Genomic DNA, 18,049 nt, shown 5'->3' with positions numbered 1-18,049 from the left:
TAACTTAACTTTTGAAGAAAGAAAAAGAAGAAAAGAAAAAAACATTAGGATTTGAACCTGAAGTCTGATAACAGAAAAAAAATTGAGAAGCCATCACTGTAACCACTAGGCTACAGATCCTACTGTTACTATTTGTCACTTTAAGCTTATATATTACACTTTGCAACAATGTGTCACTTGACGTCTGCTTGCTTTTCATAATCTGCTAGACCTTGATACAATGTTCTTATTCTAACAATATTAAATGTAGCCTGATATATCCTAGAAAACATCAAGGTACATTTTTTTGTTAAAATGTGTATGTTTATACACAGTTACATCCAGTGGAATGCCAGTGTTATTTGACAGTGACAGGTGACACAGAGGGGTTTGCTAAACAGATGATAGAACAAATATGATAAAATTCTAGCATAATTACAAAGATTCTCACCTTTAGAATGCTGCCTGATCATATTTTGAAAAATCTTCTGATGTCTTCTTATTTTTCCAGCAGTGATCAACAGGGTCTCCAAAAAACTATCCTTGTTTACCTCAAAGTAATCAGTCCTGAGAGTCCCTTACGATATTGAAATTTTTTAATAAACATGTTTTATAAGTTCATTTTAGTGCTCTAAAACATTCAAAATAGTAATGAATCATGGTATAGTTGTGTAAATGTGGACGGATAGTTTTCAGAGATATTACTTTTACGCCAATGTTTATTTTTTGAGATGTTGTATGGGGCAATTTCATACAACAGAAAAAATGCACTTTTTAAACATTTTGATATGAGCAAAAGCGTGACCCACCACAATTTTTAGGAGTGCATTCTAATTTACTCTCTTCATGTGTGGTGAAAAAATTGGGATGGGTCAAGCTTTTGCTCACACTTTTTTATCACTCTGAAAATATGAAAATGCAGGTTTTTCGAAGATATTGTAAAATAGGTTAACTTTGAGGTCTTCAAAGAGGAAAAAAACAGCACTAAAACATATAAAAAAAACATATGGAGGTAATTTCAACACTTTATTTAGCATTTTTTATGCTAAAATTATCATGTTGTAGAACTTTGAATATCATGAAATTTTGTGGGCCAATAAGGGCCTTTATCATACCTTGTCCTTTAAGAGCAAAACGGACACGGAAGGTTTCGTGAACAAATTGAAGTACAAGAACATGTTACATAAAAACTGAATGAATAGACTGATTATATATGATGAAAGGGTATTAAATGGCCGTTTGCCAACCATACCCCACATCAAACATGGCCCCCACCCACATTCCTCTGTCAAATCTCCTTTAGTTTTCGACTGTCTACTGATATGAGAATCTAGGGTTGTTGTGGAGTATGAGATCAAATTGCCATGTAATAACCTATATATTGCCCAAGTCATTCTGTAATGTACATCAGGGGTAAGGCAGCACCATTTGTTGCGTGGAGTTGCTTCCCTTAGGAATATCAGACACCTGTGTCATTTGTTCGAAATCAAGATTTCTAGGTCAGTACCACACCCAAGCTCTTGGGATTTTTTCAAAAGTGGTTAAATCTGAAACCTGCTTCACTTTATGCTTTGTTTACATGCTGTAAATGAAATAATGTTACAAAATGTGATGTAACTGAAATAATGGTACAAGCTGTGTTGTAACTGAAATAATGGTACAAGCCATGTTGTAACTGAAATAATGGTACAAGCCATGTTGTAACTGAAATAATGGTACAAGCTGTGGTATAACTGAAATAATGGTACAAGCTTTGATATAACTGAATAATGGTACAAGCTGTGTTGTAACTGAAATAATGTTACAGGCTGTGATATAACTGAAGTAATGGTAAAAGCTGTGTTGTAACTGAAATAATGGTACAAGCTGCATTAAAACTGAAATATCACATAAACTGAGACATTTTTCTTATGTTTCCAGCAGATCAATGTGACGCCAAGGCCAGGTGATTAGTTAAGGCACCACACAGCTTTCACGATGCCGGTAAGTCCACAGATTTAGTGATGGTTGTATTTGTACATAAGTGAATCTGTTGATCTGCAAGTAGTGCAGTTGTGTTCTTTTCCCATATCATTTGCTTTTCTGTTCCGACACTTCAAAGAAAACATCAGCAATTATCTTTGTCACACTTGTATTACAATTTGAAAATTGTGTAATATGTCGCATGTCGTAGAGAAAACTGTTTATATGTTTAGTGCAGTTTGTTTCATTGGTATGCTTGGCTCACCGTTAGAAACACAAATTCTCCAATACGCTGAGCTAAAAGATGCTTATCAAAAAGACAAACTGATAAATATTTTTCAGTCATTAAGAATTACAAGTTATTGATTATTAAATTTTGTTTCGGTCCAGATTGAGTTATATTATTTATGTCCAAGACAGATCTATAGTTACATAATGTCCAAGCCCTGATGTTTATTCGATCAGTGACCACATCATGCAGCCTCACTATTGGAGTGCGATCACGTACTGATGTGATGCGATTCTTCCACCTCACTGTCAGTAATGCCGAAAGGGTCATTGTCGTGTAGGGAAATCAGAACACATTGCTGGCCACTGGAATCTGGACGTGTCCATTCATTTGGAAAGGGGTAGTCTGTTTTTCAGTCCTTGAACCATTATCATTTCTGGATAGAGGTTTTGTGAAATTTCACAGTACAATACATATCATGATGTGTTGGAACGATACGATGTGATTCAGTGCGTATCACGATCTGCTATCTTTAGTTATTTTCTTTAAAAAAGTATATTTTGATAGCAAGTTTAGTGTAAATTTTGACATAACCATCAACTTCTCGTGAAAATTAGCAATGTTAAGGTCAGCGATACATATCATGATACGAAAAAAAGTATCGATATATTTATCATCAGGTAAAGTTTCACGATTATTTATGACTGAAATACTGTTCCATGAGGAATTAAACTCAGTCTATCTATGTAAAACTGGGTAACTCATCACCAAAAGGAAAACTTGATCTGATGATGGTGTTTTTCAAACTTTTCCTTGCTTGAATTAAACTATGTTCCACAATATCTTGAAATCCTAGTCACCATCTTCTAAGAATATATTCCCAAACTCAGAATGGTTCATGGCAACTTTGAATGGATTCATCCATTAGTCCCTGTGCAAAATGGCCTCCACAAAGGTCAAATGTTATTCAGTGATTGGGATAGAGAATGTTTATAATGGGCCATTTTCAGGACTATTAGCCATTTTCTGAATTTAGAATGGGCCACTGCCCATGTATCAATAGTAAACTTCAAAATTTTAATTCTGGTGTCCCCCGCCATGATATTGCTGGAATATTGCTAAAAACGGCGTAAAACCATACTCAGCCAGCCAGTCAGTCAAAATTTTAAAGGGCCATTTTTTATTCTAATGTGCAAAATGGCCCATGGCCCCTGCCTTTCCCAATCCATGGTTATTTTGATTTTGGATAAAGTTATATCTTTATGTGCATGTTAAGCCTGGATTTCATGTCAGTAATACACTCAACCTTTTTTTAAAGTATTTTTTAGACAAATCCAGAGGACTGGTGTAAACTTTGTTACACTGAACTAACGCTTAGTCCCTGAATAAGTCCTTCTAACTGGAAATGGAGCCCCAGTGAGTTCTTAGATTCAGAATTCAGATTCAGATTCTGAACCTGAGGTAATTTAGGCTTGCTTCATTTAGGGCTTAAAGATTGCAGAAAGGGCTAGGGTGAAGGAAAACTAATGTGGTTCAGGGACTGTATGACAGACTAACATTTCACTTGTCCTCAGAGTTGTAACGAGTCCTGAGACTAGAATGCCACAAAAGTGTTTACTGTGCCTACATTTACCAATTTGTGACAAAATTAAAGCACTTAGAACTCATTTTAAAATTATCCCCAAAATGGTACCAGTCTCTGAGGACTACTTTCAATGGAGTACTCGTGAAGATCCGGGTTAGAATTGGTCTTCACCAACCCATGCTTGCCATAAGAGGCAACTAACAGGGTTGGGTGGTCAGGCTCGCTGACTTCATTGACTCGTCATCACATCCCAATTACGTAAATAGATGCTTGTGCTGCTGATCACTGGATTGTCTGGTCCAGACTTGATTATGTACAGATTACCGCCATATAGCTGGAACATTGCTGAGCTTGGGGTTAAACAACAAACCAACCGATTAATGGTGAACTTGTCCTCGGCACAATAAGTATTCTTCGATTCATAGACTTGCATGAATTTTGAAGGCTGACCCTACACAACAATGACCCCTTCAGCATTAGGAATCGGTTTGCCTGCTCCGAGTTTGAATCCAGGGCAGACCTTGTCATGGTTCAGCTGAAAAAGTGCTGACAGCGGCTTCAAATAATTTGATTACTTTTCTTCATTTCACCTATTCTGAGTCTTTTGACTTTTTCCTTTTTCCAGTACTACTGTCCACACACCTACTTCTGTATATGAAATTACCACCACATTTTTCATGATCCTGTTTATACTTTCGTTCTGTTCTTTTTCAGCTTTTCAACTAGGCAGTATTTAGTAGTCCGAACGAAACAAATACTCTAAATTATCTCCCTTGTTAGCGAGAGGACAAATATGGAGGTATATTAGTTGTACCAGCATGGTGTTTGCCTCTGTCTCTGGTTCTGTAACACTGAGATGACTTGTTTGATTTGAGCTTTCCGTTACAGCTGGTTGAAAGTTTTTGCTTTTTGAAAATTTGAGTGCTACTTGAATTTTTTTAGCTAGATTTCTTGTGTAACTTTTACGTGTGATATTTATTTTGTTATGTGTTTTAAACAATACGCTCAGGTTAATTCATCTATTTTTATTTTTTTTGTAAATGTTCCCTAAATATATTTATCTTGTTTACAAGTTTTTAACAGTGAGTGAGCATTTGGAAATTATGATTGTTTAAAAATGAAATCTTTAATGGCTTTGTTAAATGCAATTTTTTTAATCATAGATTTTATGTTTTTGTTCTCAATTATTTAAATATCACTTGAAAATGTATTAATTATTCAGTCCTATTTACTTTATTTTTGCAAGAATTACGCTTGTTGTTAAATCTGTGTCTCCTTTGAAAAGTGCTGAAGAAGTGTTTACTTTTATTCTGATTGTGATGCTAATTATTTGTAGCTTCAGAGATTCACCATAACATTAAGAATCATCATCAGACTGGGTTTCTTTTAATCTTAACCTTAATTATTGTCAATACTTCATGTTTTTGTATGCACCACGTTTGTCCATCACATGTGAATGCTAGGGCCGAAACAAATTTGCTATGGAGCGCATATGGTACATATCATGAATATAGGGCAACGAATACGAATATTGGGTAATGAATGCAAAAATTGGGTAACGAATACAAAAATTGGGAAACAAATGCGAATATTTGGTAATGAATACGAATATTGGGTTACGAATAAAGGGTATATGAATACGAATATTGGGTTACGAATAAAGGGTATATGAATACGAATATTTGTAACGAATACGAATATTTGGTAGCGAATATGAATATAGGGTAACGAATACGAATATTGGGTAATGAATACGAATATGGGGTTAAGTAACAAATACTGGGTAATGAATACGAATATGGGGTAACGAATACGAATATAGGGCAATGAATACGAATATAGGGCAATGAATATGAATATAGGGTAACGAATACAGTAGCAAGTCAGCAGTTGATATATTAGTCAGTATATTCAGGAGGCAGTACTTGAGACAAGGCCATCTCCATGGTTTAGTGTTCAGAGCATCCGCATGGAGAAGGGAAGGTCGCCGGCTCAATTCCCGTCCGCGTTATACCCAAAGACGTTAAAGTATGGTACTTGTTGGTCCGTGCCTGGCGCTTGGCATTAATGGGTACAACAAGGACTTGTCGGCTCGGAGTCAGTATAATGTGTCTGAGAAGGGTATTCATGCTTCACTGTGGCATGGTATCTCAGTGAACTAGCACTATAAAACCAGCTTAAGTCTGGGCTAGTACAAGTAGCCACACATACACACACATGCACGTCGTCATATGAGCGAAATATTCTTAAGTACAACATTAAACCCCAGTACTTGAGATAAGTATAAGCAGACACACACAGAGACCCACAAACACTGAACTCTTATTGGTCAAAGCACTTGCTGGCTCCCTGGACCCTGTTTGTTTATGGATTGGTTACAATAAGTAACGACAGTATGTGGCAGAACATTCTTTGGGAAGGAGGAACAATGTATAAAACATCTTGAAGTATTGACAATAAGATTAGTTCATCTGTTATCAGCTTTAGGGCACATGACACAAATCTGCAACGTATTTTTTCCTGTTTCATTTTAAATCACAGTTTAATACGTCATGTGATGAGGTGCGGTACTTTTAATAAGTTTCTAAATGATTTTAATCCAAATTCATCAATCAAATCAAACAAGTCACAATCTTACCCATTGGAGTTACTGGTGTATTAAAGTTAACAATTGCTTGTTGCCATGGTTACTTGTGATTCCGAATGTTTTCATTGTCAGTTCGATTTAACATCTTGTTCACTGCAGTTGCCATGTTTTAATTTTCTTCTGTTGCATGGTAATCAGGCTGTCAGTTTTTCGCTTTTAAAACATTTTCCGTTGCCATGGTTACCATAACAACCGCTGCATGGTTACTGTGCACTGAACAGGAGTTTCCAATGTAATCCTCACCGTTTCCTCCATGGAGTATCTATCAGCTTTTGGCAGTATGAATGAAGCCTGGGTCATGCATGTTTGTCAACTAATGACTTCTGAAACACTGTGCGAATATTCACCCGAGGGATAGTACAACAGAGATGTGTTTTTATGAAAAATTGATGTGCTTATCGACCATATCGTATGCAAGCCTGCTTTGCAAATGATTTGATCACTTAACTGTGGGCTAGAAGTGTGTGCTTAGTAACTCAGAGCAAGCACTCATGACCTTAACATGGAAGGACTTATGACCTTGAAATAGACCATATGTCCTTGAAAGAAGAAACACTTATGACCATGAAATAAGAATGTGACCTTGAAAGAAGAAACACTTATGTCTTCAAATAAGCACATATGACCTTGAAATAAGTACAGTGAAGCCTCGTTAATCCGGATGCTTGCGTTTCTCAGTAAGTTCGTCCGGATTGCGAATAGTCCGGACTACTGAATCAAGACCCAAGTTGCTTCCCTAAGAATTACAAAAACGACACGAATCTGGATAAAACAAATAAGCATTTAATGTAAAGCTTAATTCATCACATCAATAATTTTACCGAGTGACATCCACATGTTGATCCGACGTGTCTGATCACGTCCTTCCTCAGCACAGGTGAGGTAATGTCTAACAAGCGATCTATTGTAGTATGCCTTGAATGTCCGAATTATTCCTGCATCCATCGGTTGAATATGAGACGCTTGTATTTGGTCACATTTCGCAGTTAGCGAAGCACACTTGTGACTTGCAGCATTGTCGTAAAGCAAAATCACTTTTAGTCCACGTGACTGGATCTGTCTGTCAAAGTACATTAACCAATCACAAAACAGTTCACTTGTCATCCACGCCTTTGTATTGTGGTGTCAATCAAAGTGTAAATGTACAGTATCTTCAGTCGGCAGCTTTTTATGTCTAATTAAAACAACAACCCAGTTGGCCAGTTAATTAAGTAAACATCGCCGGGCGGTGTTGTTACGGTTCGTGAACACGACTTACAGCGTCCGGACTGTGAAGCAATTTACTGTTTATTTTACTGATTGGTGACAGCTACTTACCGTCCGGTTCCGGAAACCGAATTTCCGGATTATCGAGGCAAATTATATAGGCATAGATTGGTAACAAGCTGAAATCGCCCGGGAGGCGAGACTTCCGGATTATCGGAGTCCGGACTAACGGGGCTTCACTGTATATGGTAAAACAAATGAGGGTATCTCTCTCATTTAAGTTAAGTAGTGTTCACCACTTGTGATGACAAATTGCTACTCTGTTTGTTTCCTGTAAGTCCTGAAATACCCAGGAAGATCGACCCATGAAGATCCGGGTAAGAATTGTCTTCAGCAACCACGTTTGTTGCAAGAGGCGACTAACGGGATCAGGTGGTCAGGTACCCTGACGTGGATGACTCATGTCATCGTATCCCAATTCGTAAATTGATGCTCATAATGTTGATCACTGGGTTGTCGATTCTTTACAGACCGCATCCATATGGCTGGAATATTGCTGATTTTGGTCTTAAAGAACAACCAAGCCGCCAGCCAACCCGTGAAAGTCCGGGTTAGAACATTGATCTTCAGTAACCCATGCTGGCGTAAGAGGTGACTAACGGGATCGGGTGGTCAGGCTCGCTGACTCGGTTGACACGTGTCATCGTATCCCAGTTGCGTAGCTGGAATATTGCTGAGTGCTACGTTAAACAACAATCAAATAAGTCCTGAAAGGCATAACAGTCCTTCCTGAGGCAGTAATATACTGTGTAGAGTTGTGTCCCTTTCTGTCCTTCACAGACATTAGCATCACTTCAGGCTTCTGTCCCCCATAAAGCTGATCCCACCCCACCCCGCCAACCTCTACCCACACCCCAAATCCCAATTATACTACTGCACACAAATCTACGTTTCAAAGTTGATATTTACTTCAATCAAAAATATTTCCTTCCTTCAATGGTACGACTGATTATCAATCTTTATCACCAACCGTAATTGTGACTTACATAGCGATCCAACAGGATGTGCAGAATTATATGTATGCTGATCGATAAATGTATAATTATTAGCAGAAACGAAATATATAGAAGATATATGTATATATCTTTTCAAACATGCTATTCTCATCCAGAATTGTTTTTCGTTGAATATCAAACTTATTGGGGGCGGTGGGGTAGTCTAGTGGTTAAAGTGTTGGCTCGTCACGCCAAAGACCCAGGTTCGAATCCCCACATGGGTACAATGAGTGAAGCCCATTTCTGGTGTCCCCCGCCATGATATTGCTGGAATATTGCTTAAAGCAGCGTAAAACAAAACTCAGTCAGTCAGTCAGTATTGGGGGCGGTGGGGTAGCCTGGAGATTAAAGTGTTCGCTTGTCACGCCGAAGACCCACATGGGTACAATGTGTGAAGCCCATTTCCGGGGTGTCCCCTGCCGTGATATTGCTGGCCAAGGACGTATATACATCTTTGTGCTGGCATATTGCTAAAGGCGGGGTAAGACCAAACTCACTCACTCAAACTCATTGTCAGTACTGAAGTCCCGAATGAAATCGTTTAGAAATGTTGTTCCAGTAATTGGCTTTACACTACTATAATTCCCTGCATGATTTGAACATGGCCTGTGTTAGACATCAATCTTTCAGTTTTCGTTGTTGGTAACACCAATGTAGTTACTTGAATCGTCACACTGTTGTGTATATATATTGTGTATGCATGAATCATGGACTAACATCGCTGATGCAAGCTTGTGTCTTTGGACAAAGCAATTATTGTTTATAATGAGCTTCGATATGTTGTATTTTTAATTTTGTGTTACTGTTAATTTTTTGAGGTGACCTTTCACCTCGTTTCACCTTGGTCAAATGTAATAAACAGAATGAAATTCAACTTTCATGAAGAAATCCTTTTCACTGGAAAGGGTACATATTCTTGTGACATCATTTTAAATTTTGTTACGTATCCAAGATTTCATCATACTAATACTGACAGACTAATACTGACAGACTCTGACAGACTAATACTGACAGACTCTGACAGACTAATACTGACAGACTGATACTGACAGATTCTGACAGATTAATATTGACAGACTAATACTGACAGACTGATACTGACAGACTAATACTGACAGGCTCTGACGGACTAATACTGACAGACTCTGACGGACTAATACTGACAGACAGACTCTGACAGACTAATACTGACAGACTCTGACGGACTAATACTGACAGACTAATACTAACAGACTCTGACGGACTAATACTGACAGACTAATACTGACAGACTGACGGACTAATACTGACAGACTCTGACAGACTAATACTGCCACGATACATGGATACGTCGATGCATGGATACTTTTTTCTAAGATGATACAATTATTGATACATTCAAAACTGTATCGATATTTAGTTTTGAAAGTATCAGTTTCAATATGTTTATGTATCGTTTACATTTTGCAATTGTATCATGTTTTTTTATGTGATGAGAGTTATAAATGATTATTTTTCATGCACAAAGATGGGAAATTAGACCTTTTTAATCTCTGAGAATAAAAAAATGTTGATCTTTTCATGGACAATAATAAAATATGAAATATTAATGTTCAGAATGTAACTAAATTTACGCAATAATGCCGCGAATATAGGTATCGTGATGTATGACATATGTATGTATGGTGACATCCCTAGTTGAGTTCCTGGTATTGGATACTCTCTGGAAGTGATATAATGTTACTGTTCCTTGATACACATCTTCATTTTGTGTGTGTAGTCCATTTCTGGTGTACCTGACTGTGATATTGCTGGAATATTGCTAAAAGCAGCATAAAACCCAACTTATTCACTCACTTACACATTTTATGATGCGACTGTCAGAACCAAACTTATTGGTAAAATTTCCCAAAAACTATAATTCATTCAAAATAAGCATCATAAAAGATTGCAAAATGATGTTGAAACATTCATGCGTTTTTGTTGCCAGATTTATGAAATTTACAATAGAATGTAGAAACACAAATTTCGCCCTGAATTTTGATGTAAATATCAAATGGGTTCCACTGAGTTAGAAGATGCTGACAATGGGATGAGAATGGTCGCTACGTTGGACGGAGTCTGTACATGGTCTGCAACTAATGCACCTGTCACAACCACCGTGTCTGTCGTGTCTGGACTGGTAACGACGTTCAGCTATTTCTGTCCAAACAACTACTGGTTTTAGAGACAAACCGGTCATGACGGTGGATGTTACGCTGACTTAATCAATGTATAGTGATGTATTGAGATTCAGTGATAGTATCGACCGTGGACACATAAAGCCTCACAAAGGATCCGTGCGTCATTTCTGCACGTACACCATCTGATTGTTACTTGATGATGATAAATATATGCATGAGTTGTCAGGGAGGTTTTGGAAAAAAACGGTCAATATTACACTTGGGTTGATTACAGGTGAAAATAGATTGGTCATATTCAGTCAACCATACAATGACCTTACTATTATGAAGAATATTTTAACCTTGTAACGTTTTTATGAACAACATTTTTAAAGTGTTTGATGTTATTGATATGATGTTGGCTTAGAGTAACTCACCTTTTGGGTTGGTCTGTGGTGGATAAATCTGTGACAATCCAGATAGAGATAGACTGTTGACTTAGTGTAACTCACCTTTTGGGTTGGTCAGTGGTGGATAAATCTGTGGTAAGCTGATTGTTTTGGGGATGTGCAAAGTATGTTCACTCAGAGGACATTCTAGGGGGGAAAGTATTTTGTTCAAAATTTTGATTTTGTAAATTGTGATTTCCGGAGGTAAGAGTAATATAAACGTTGCATTTTAATATTGAGATGTATATCAACATATTAGAGCCTCTTCACCTGTATTAGTCCTGTTCATGGAGTAATGTAGGTGGCAGTTATACCACTACAAGTAACATGAATTAAGTTTCTAATTCCGTCTAAGGATGTATTATCAATAGTGGCCTCTCAGCAGGTCAAGATGTATCCTTGTGACTATTACAGCATCTACAGTTCATGGTCTTCGCCAAAAATCTAGTTAGACTTGTTTCCAATAACGCCCACAAGACAAGGGAGGGAGTAACTCAAATCCATACCAAACATGCCTGTCTTGTTATGTGAGAACACTTGACACAAATATTATCAACTTCATTACCGAAGAACAGTCAAATGTTAGCAGATATTCATAATTTTGTTATAAAACATTCATAGCGAGTATTAAATATTGTATTAAATGTGATTGTCATGAATATGACAAATCCAGGTGATAGACAAATAAAATTATTAGCTTAGCTGACTAAATGTCAAGTCAGTGTATATCTTGGCCTGCTTGGGTTGCCTCCGTGGTGTAGTGGTTAGAGCGTCCGCCCCGGAGAGCGGAAGATCGCGGGTTGGATCCCCGACCACGTCATACCAAAAGACGTTAAAATATGATACTTGTTGGTCCCTGCCTGGCGCTCGGCATTAATGGGTACATCAAGGACTGGTGGGCTCGGGAGTCAGTATAATGTGTCTGAGTGGGGTATTCATGCTTCACTGCGGCATGGTATATCAGTGGGCTAGCACTATAAAACCAGCTTAAGTCTGAGCTAGCACAAGCAGCCGCACATACACATACACACGCATGCATGTCGTCATATGAGGAAATATTCTCAAGAACAACGTTAAACCCAATTTCACCTCACCTCACCTTGGCCTGCTTGTTAGCCTCAGGTGTTAATGTGGAAATCTGTCTCCGACATTACCTGTTCATTATTGTTCAAATGGACGTATATGTGCTTTTATTTTGTGATATTTGCATTTTGAAATTGTTTAGGCCATGCTCTTAAATTTTCTAATCATGCCTGAGGTATATTGGCTTGGTAACATCTTCTTTGAAATTGACTGCCTGCCAAACTGACCTTTGGCATACCTGTTCCTTTTTTGATGACATTCTATTTGTTCAGGATCGTAGGTTAGCTAAGTAGGTAAAGTGTTCACTTGTCATGCTGAAGGCCTGGGTTCGATTCCACAAATGGTTACAATGTATGAAACCCATTTCTGGTGTCCACTGCCATGATTGCCACAGCGGCGTAAAACACGACTCATTCACTCTTTCTTGTTTAAATTGTCTGATTTAAGGGTTTTACTTCTAAAATTTACAAATTCCTGTGATTTGACTGACTAGCGCCTTGTTATGCTTGATGTATAATTTCTCTTTAGTTTTGCATATTGACCTTTCAGTTGTCTGTTTATCTTCTTGAAATAGGGGCGGTGGGGTAGTCTAGTGGTTAAAGCGTTGGCTCGTCACGCCGAAGACCCGGGTTCGAATCCCCACATAGGTACAATGAGTGAAGCCCATTTCTGGTGTACCCCACCATGATATTGCTGGAATATTGCTAAAAGCGGCGTAAAACCAAACTCAGTCAGTCAGTCTTCTTGAATTAGTTCAACATCAAAAGTTTGAATATATCATACTTGATTTGTTAAAGATAGAACCGTTAGATCATACTGTTGTTTTGATCGTACATTTCTCAACGTGCATGTATGACATTTTGCGTTGTTGATTTGGTAAATAACACTGGAATTTTTATTTAGAAAATTACAATGATTGCTAACGGTTGAAGACAGATGACCTACATGCGATGCTGTCAGTTTTAATGGTTGTGACATACAAGATGACAAAGATGTGTCATGTGATGACTGATTGTGGGTTATTGCCCTCGGGGTAAAGTCGGTACTGTCTGCGAGATGAACATGATCTCAATGTATAGGTGTGGCGTGAAAACAACAGGTGGATGCACTCTAACAGCTATTTATAAATGCAGAATTTTGTTTTTGTTTTTTAAGAGAATGTAGTTTGAAACACAAAAGTTTCGATGAATGTCATATTTTGATTTATATCTTTCTGCCTCTTTTGACCTACTTGGGACATGGATAACACAGTTGTCTCCCTTCGACTTGCCAGGATGGCGTGATCATGTGGTAAAAGTTGTTTTTTGCTTAATTTTTTATATATTCCTTTAAGGGAAGGTAGTTTGAAACTTGGTAAGTTTCAGCGAATGTCATAATTTGATATGTTTTTTGCCTCTTTTCTGTTGACATGCTTGGAACAGAGGTCGCAGAGTTGTCTCCCTTAGGTTTTTCCAGGATTTTATGATCATGTAGTAAAAGTTCTTTATGCTGAATTTTCAATATATATATTCTTTTAAGGGAAAGTAGATTGAATGAACATCATAATTTTGATACTTTTCTTGCCTCTCTCTGTTGATATACTTGGGACATTGGTCACAGAGTTGTCTCCCTTAAGTGTTCCAGGATGGCATGATCATTGGTTTAAATCTCAACTTCACGCTTAATTCAATCCTTTGTTGAGCACAGTACCCATGATCTTTGATTACACCAAAGTGGTAAATCATAAATGTCTTACATCTGCCTAAATACAGGTTTCTCTGCTACATCCAGCTGACAAGCTGTATTGTTGGAAGTGGTGTTGAAACTTCTTCACACACAGGAGATCGGATGACATGTAGTCTGTCATCACATCCTGACATCAGCAGATATTGCTCATACTATCAATCACTGGTTTGCCTGCCCTGTGGGCATTCCAGATTAGATATGGCCCAGTAACCATGGAAACCCATGCTGCTTGTTAGACGCAACCAATTGGATCATTATTGAGGCATTGGCTGATTTAAGTATCCTTATATCCAAAGACATGGATTGTTGCTCATTATATTGATCACTGTTTGTTGGATCCAAACTCAGTTATGTAAAGACCACTTTCACATAGCTAGTCACACCGAAGACCTGGGATGGATTCCGCACATGGGTACAATGTGTGAAGCCTATTTCTGGTGTCCCCTGCCGTGATATTACTAGAATATTGCTAAAAGCGGCTTGAAACTAAACTCACTCACCCAGTCACTCATATAGCTGAAATATTGCTGACTAAAGTGTTGACTACAAAAACACAGGTCCATCTCGTCCTGAGACTTCAATCCTATGGATACCCGAGAAGATCTGAGTTAGAATTGATGTTCAGCAACCCATGGTTGTCATAAGAGGTGACTAACAGGATTGTGTGGTCAGGCTCGCTGACACATATCATCATAATATTGCAATTGCGGTCAGTGCTCATGATGTTGATCACTGGATTGTCTGGTCGAGTGTTACTTACAGATGGCCACCATATAGCTGGAATATTGCTCAGTAGCATTCACCAACAAAAACAAACCAAACAAATCACATAAAGACGAGAGTTTGTGGATGTAACTTCTTTGTTTTGAGGGGCGTTGGGGTAGTCTAGTGGTTAAAGTGTTGGCTCGTCAGGCCGAAGACCCGGGTTCGAATCCCCACATGGGTACAATGAGTGAAGCCCATTTCTGGTGTCCCCCGCCCTGATATTGCTGGAATATTGCTAAAAGCGGCGTAAAACCCAACTCAGTCTGTCAGTCAGTCTTTGTTTTTAGGAACACGACATTATATTTTACTCCTTCATCCCATTATGTGTTTCACTTCTAAATGCCAAAGACTCCAAACCAAATCAATCATAAGGCTTGAGTGTTGCCGAGTTCAGAATTTAACAGCAGTCAAATCAGCAGAACTATAATCTGAATACCATTCAAAACAACATGAAGCCAAGCTCTTTGACTCATTTGTTATTTTGACCAGAACAATCCATTAACATTTTTTTAAATTTTCCGCTTCGAAGTAAGCGTCTCTGAGCTGAGCGGTGATTGAGACGAAACTTGTCCATATTGGAGTGATCGACCATGTGTAGAGATGCCAACCACTCTGATTTTGGCGGAGTTACTCCGATTTTGAAGTACGAAATCTGCTGCCCGATTTGTCTTTAAAACAAAATTTCGTAAGTCACCGGTGATTTTCTTTAGTTGACACTGGTAAAAGCATTCAGGAGCGTAGCGTGTGATCAGTTGGATATTGATTGTGTATATTGGATGTTATTGACGACTAAGTTTCACGAAGGTTTTCCAAATGTATGTCATAGCCCATATGTAAGTGAAACAAAATGGCGGAGCCGACCACGTGTTCACCTCCAACTCGCAGCTTCTGGGTTTGGGCCTGACCTTCAGCCAGGCATGACTCCTCTTTTATTGGATTCAGGGTTTGCATCTCTGCTAGTGTACAATACCAGTGTAGGAAAGATGTAGAAAATCTAGCCTGTCCACAGGACTGGCAGGTCAAATTTTTTACCAGTCCTGCCAAAATCTAGCCTGTCCTCCAAATATAAATAAAACACCTTCGGCAGGAAATATTCAAAAAGGTTATAATCATTATATATATGTCATTGGTTTGCTAAAATTGACCTAACATGAGGACGGACTAGACATTGTTTTAACCCGTCCTCCACAAAATTCACCCGTCTCGGACGTTGGGACGGGCTATCTTTCCTACACTGACAATACACACAAAAATCTGGGGATGCTTTTGTCCATGGTTCCTGGAACAAGTGGAGATGAAACAGAACTAATGAAAAAGATGTGAAATAGCAGGCTGGTCTCCCGAGATCAACACTGAGCAGGGAGTTTGTCAATAGATGGCGCTATACACACTCCAGCCGTGCTTGCATGGTCAGTAAAATGTTCTGGAGGAAGACTGCAGGCGGGTGAGCTCTTGGATTAGTTGACGGATGTAAATTGAATATTCCAGTTTGGTCATGTCTAAAGTTGGGGGTACATGTATAGTTATACAAATGTATTCCGTCTAAAGAGATTAAAAACTTAAAAACTATTGTTTAGATTGTTTTCAATTTTGGGAACCACCATCTTTGTCTGAAGGAGAGGTGCAGTGCAAATTTTCATTATGATATTTTAATAATTTTAAGAATCACAGGAATTGAAAAATTTGAACTTAAAAAAGTTTGTTCGATCAATAACTTGAAAAGTATCTGTCAAAATGTTTCCAAAATTGGAAGACAGCTTCTTTGTCTAAAGGAGAGGTGCCGTGCAACTTTGGTTCGGATTTTCTAATTTTTGAAACAGTTACATATACAGTAAAACTAATGTCAGCATACACCTCGAGTTGAAACATGCGAACTAATACTGCATAGACTACACTTCACCACGTAAGCTTGTACCCACAGCCCAAGTTTGCATATATTTTGGTCTACTATGCTTAGGTAATTAACCTCCTATGCCTACGCACAACCTAAGTAATGTTGCAAGACTTATAGACTAAATAAAACATCTGTACATTGGGGGGGTGTCATGTTATTTAAAGACTGGATGATTATCGGTTGTATTTACTAGTACTTTTATGAACATTGAGCTTGGGCACCAAATAGTAGATATTTTACTTTCAGTCAACACATTTCTTTATAATTTGACTTTTAATTTCGACTCACCTTTGTTTCTGAAGTCATTCAGATTGACATATTATCAATGGTTCTTGATGTCATTTTGTTTGCTAATTGTAATGATCGTGGTAGTTGGAACGTACGAAACTCAATTGGGGAGGGACTTACTTTAGTGTAGTATTAAATAATTTTCTTTTATCTTTTAAAATATACTACCCATCAAAAGTTTAGACTCACTTAAAGCACTCACTATATGTTATGTATATATATATGGTTACAGCGAAGATGAATTTCTCCACTAACTTGGGGAATCAACTGCAAACCTTACGCAGATGAATTGCACGAGGATCATGCATCAAATTGCTGAAAAACGTGTAAATATTGTGTATGTGAACGGCTGCATTTTGGTGTAAAGTTTGGTTAAGAATTCGCCAATTTTCTCTGTGTTTCATTATTTATTAAATTAACTGTAGTAAGTGGCTATATTTTCACTAGTGAGTCTAAACCTTTGATGGGTGGTATAAGTCAAAATTTGGTGAAGCTGTTTAAGTTCCTGTTTCAGGTTTCTTAAAAAAATCTGATGTTTGATAGGCGTTTAGAAGTTGGTACGGTAATACAACACACTTGATATGGATGTGAAACTTCTTTATTATTTACACACGACATTTGGGGTTATACTTGCCCCTTCATCAGGTGAATGAAAAAAAAATCTGTTAATTCTAAAGTACAGATTGACGCTCAGATAAGTATTAACATCAAAGTACTCTCATAAATACATGTTTTTCCAAAAAAAAATACAAATATGCATATCAGGTAATTGACAAGACGAGAGCATCTGTGAGTTGTTTACGCCATACTTCCTATCACCCAGTGTTTTGTTGACTGTTTACACATGCAGGTTTGTTTTCATTGTGTCTTCCTCTGAGGGCTCTGTTGTTATCTGCCATTGAATCATGGGGAAAGCGGACAACGACGTGTGTATGTGTTGAACAGTTTGTGTCTGCCAGACAGCCAATCGTGGGAGAGCGATGATGTCGTACTTGTCTGGTTTTTCTAATTCTAGCATTTAGTGATATTGAGCTGGTGACA

At 38.0% G+C, this 18,049-nt stretch overlaps 1 protein-coding gene across 8 annotated transcripts in view; it reads left to right on the top strand.

The window, feature by feature from the left end:
- The window catches only part of LOC124254202 (coronin-2B-like), a 128,169-nt gene that overhangs the window by 52,215 nt on the left and 57,905 nt on the right, over positions 1–18,049 (top strand). For 6 of the 8 annotated variants that reach the window (XM_046688093.1, XM_046688096.1, XM_046688095.1 and 3 more), the window contains exon 2: positions 1,900–1,962. In XM_046688093.1, coding sequence (XP_046544049.1) covers positions 1,957–1,962 — 6 coding nt within the window. In that variant the 5' untranslated portion in view covers positions 1,900–1,956. Of the gene's footprint in view, positions 1–1,899; positions 1,963–4,469; positions 4,555–18,049 lie in introns of all 8 variants that reach the window. The other 2 variants (XM_046688090.1, XM_046688092.1) reach the window with 1 other exon arrangement.

Source organism: Haliotis rubra, unplaced genomic scaffold (assembly GCF_003918875.1).
Source record: "Haliotis rubra isolate DU_JTF1 unplaced genomic scaffold, ASM391887v1 Scf568, whole genome shotgun sequence".
NCBI lineage: Eukaryota > Metazoa > Mollusca > Gastropoda > Lepetellida > Haliotidae > Haliotis > Haliotis rubra.
This window is presented reverse-complemented; position numbering and strand designations above follow the sequence as displayed.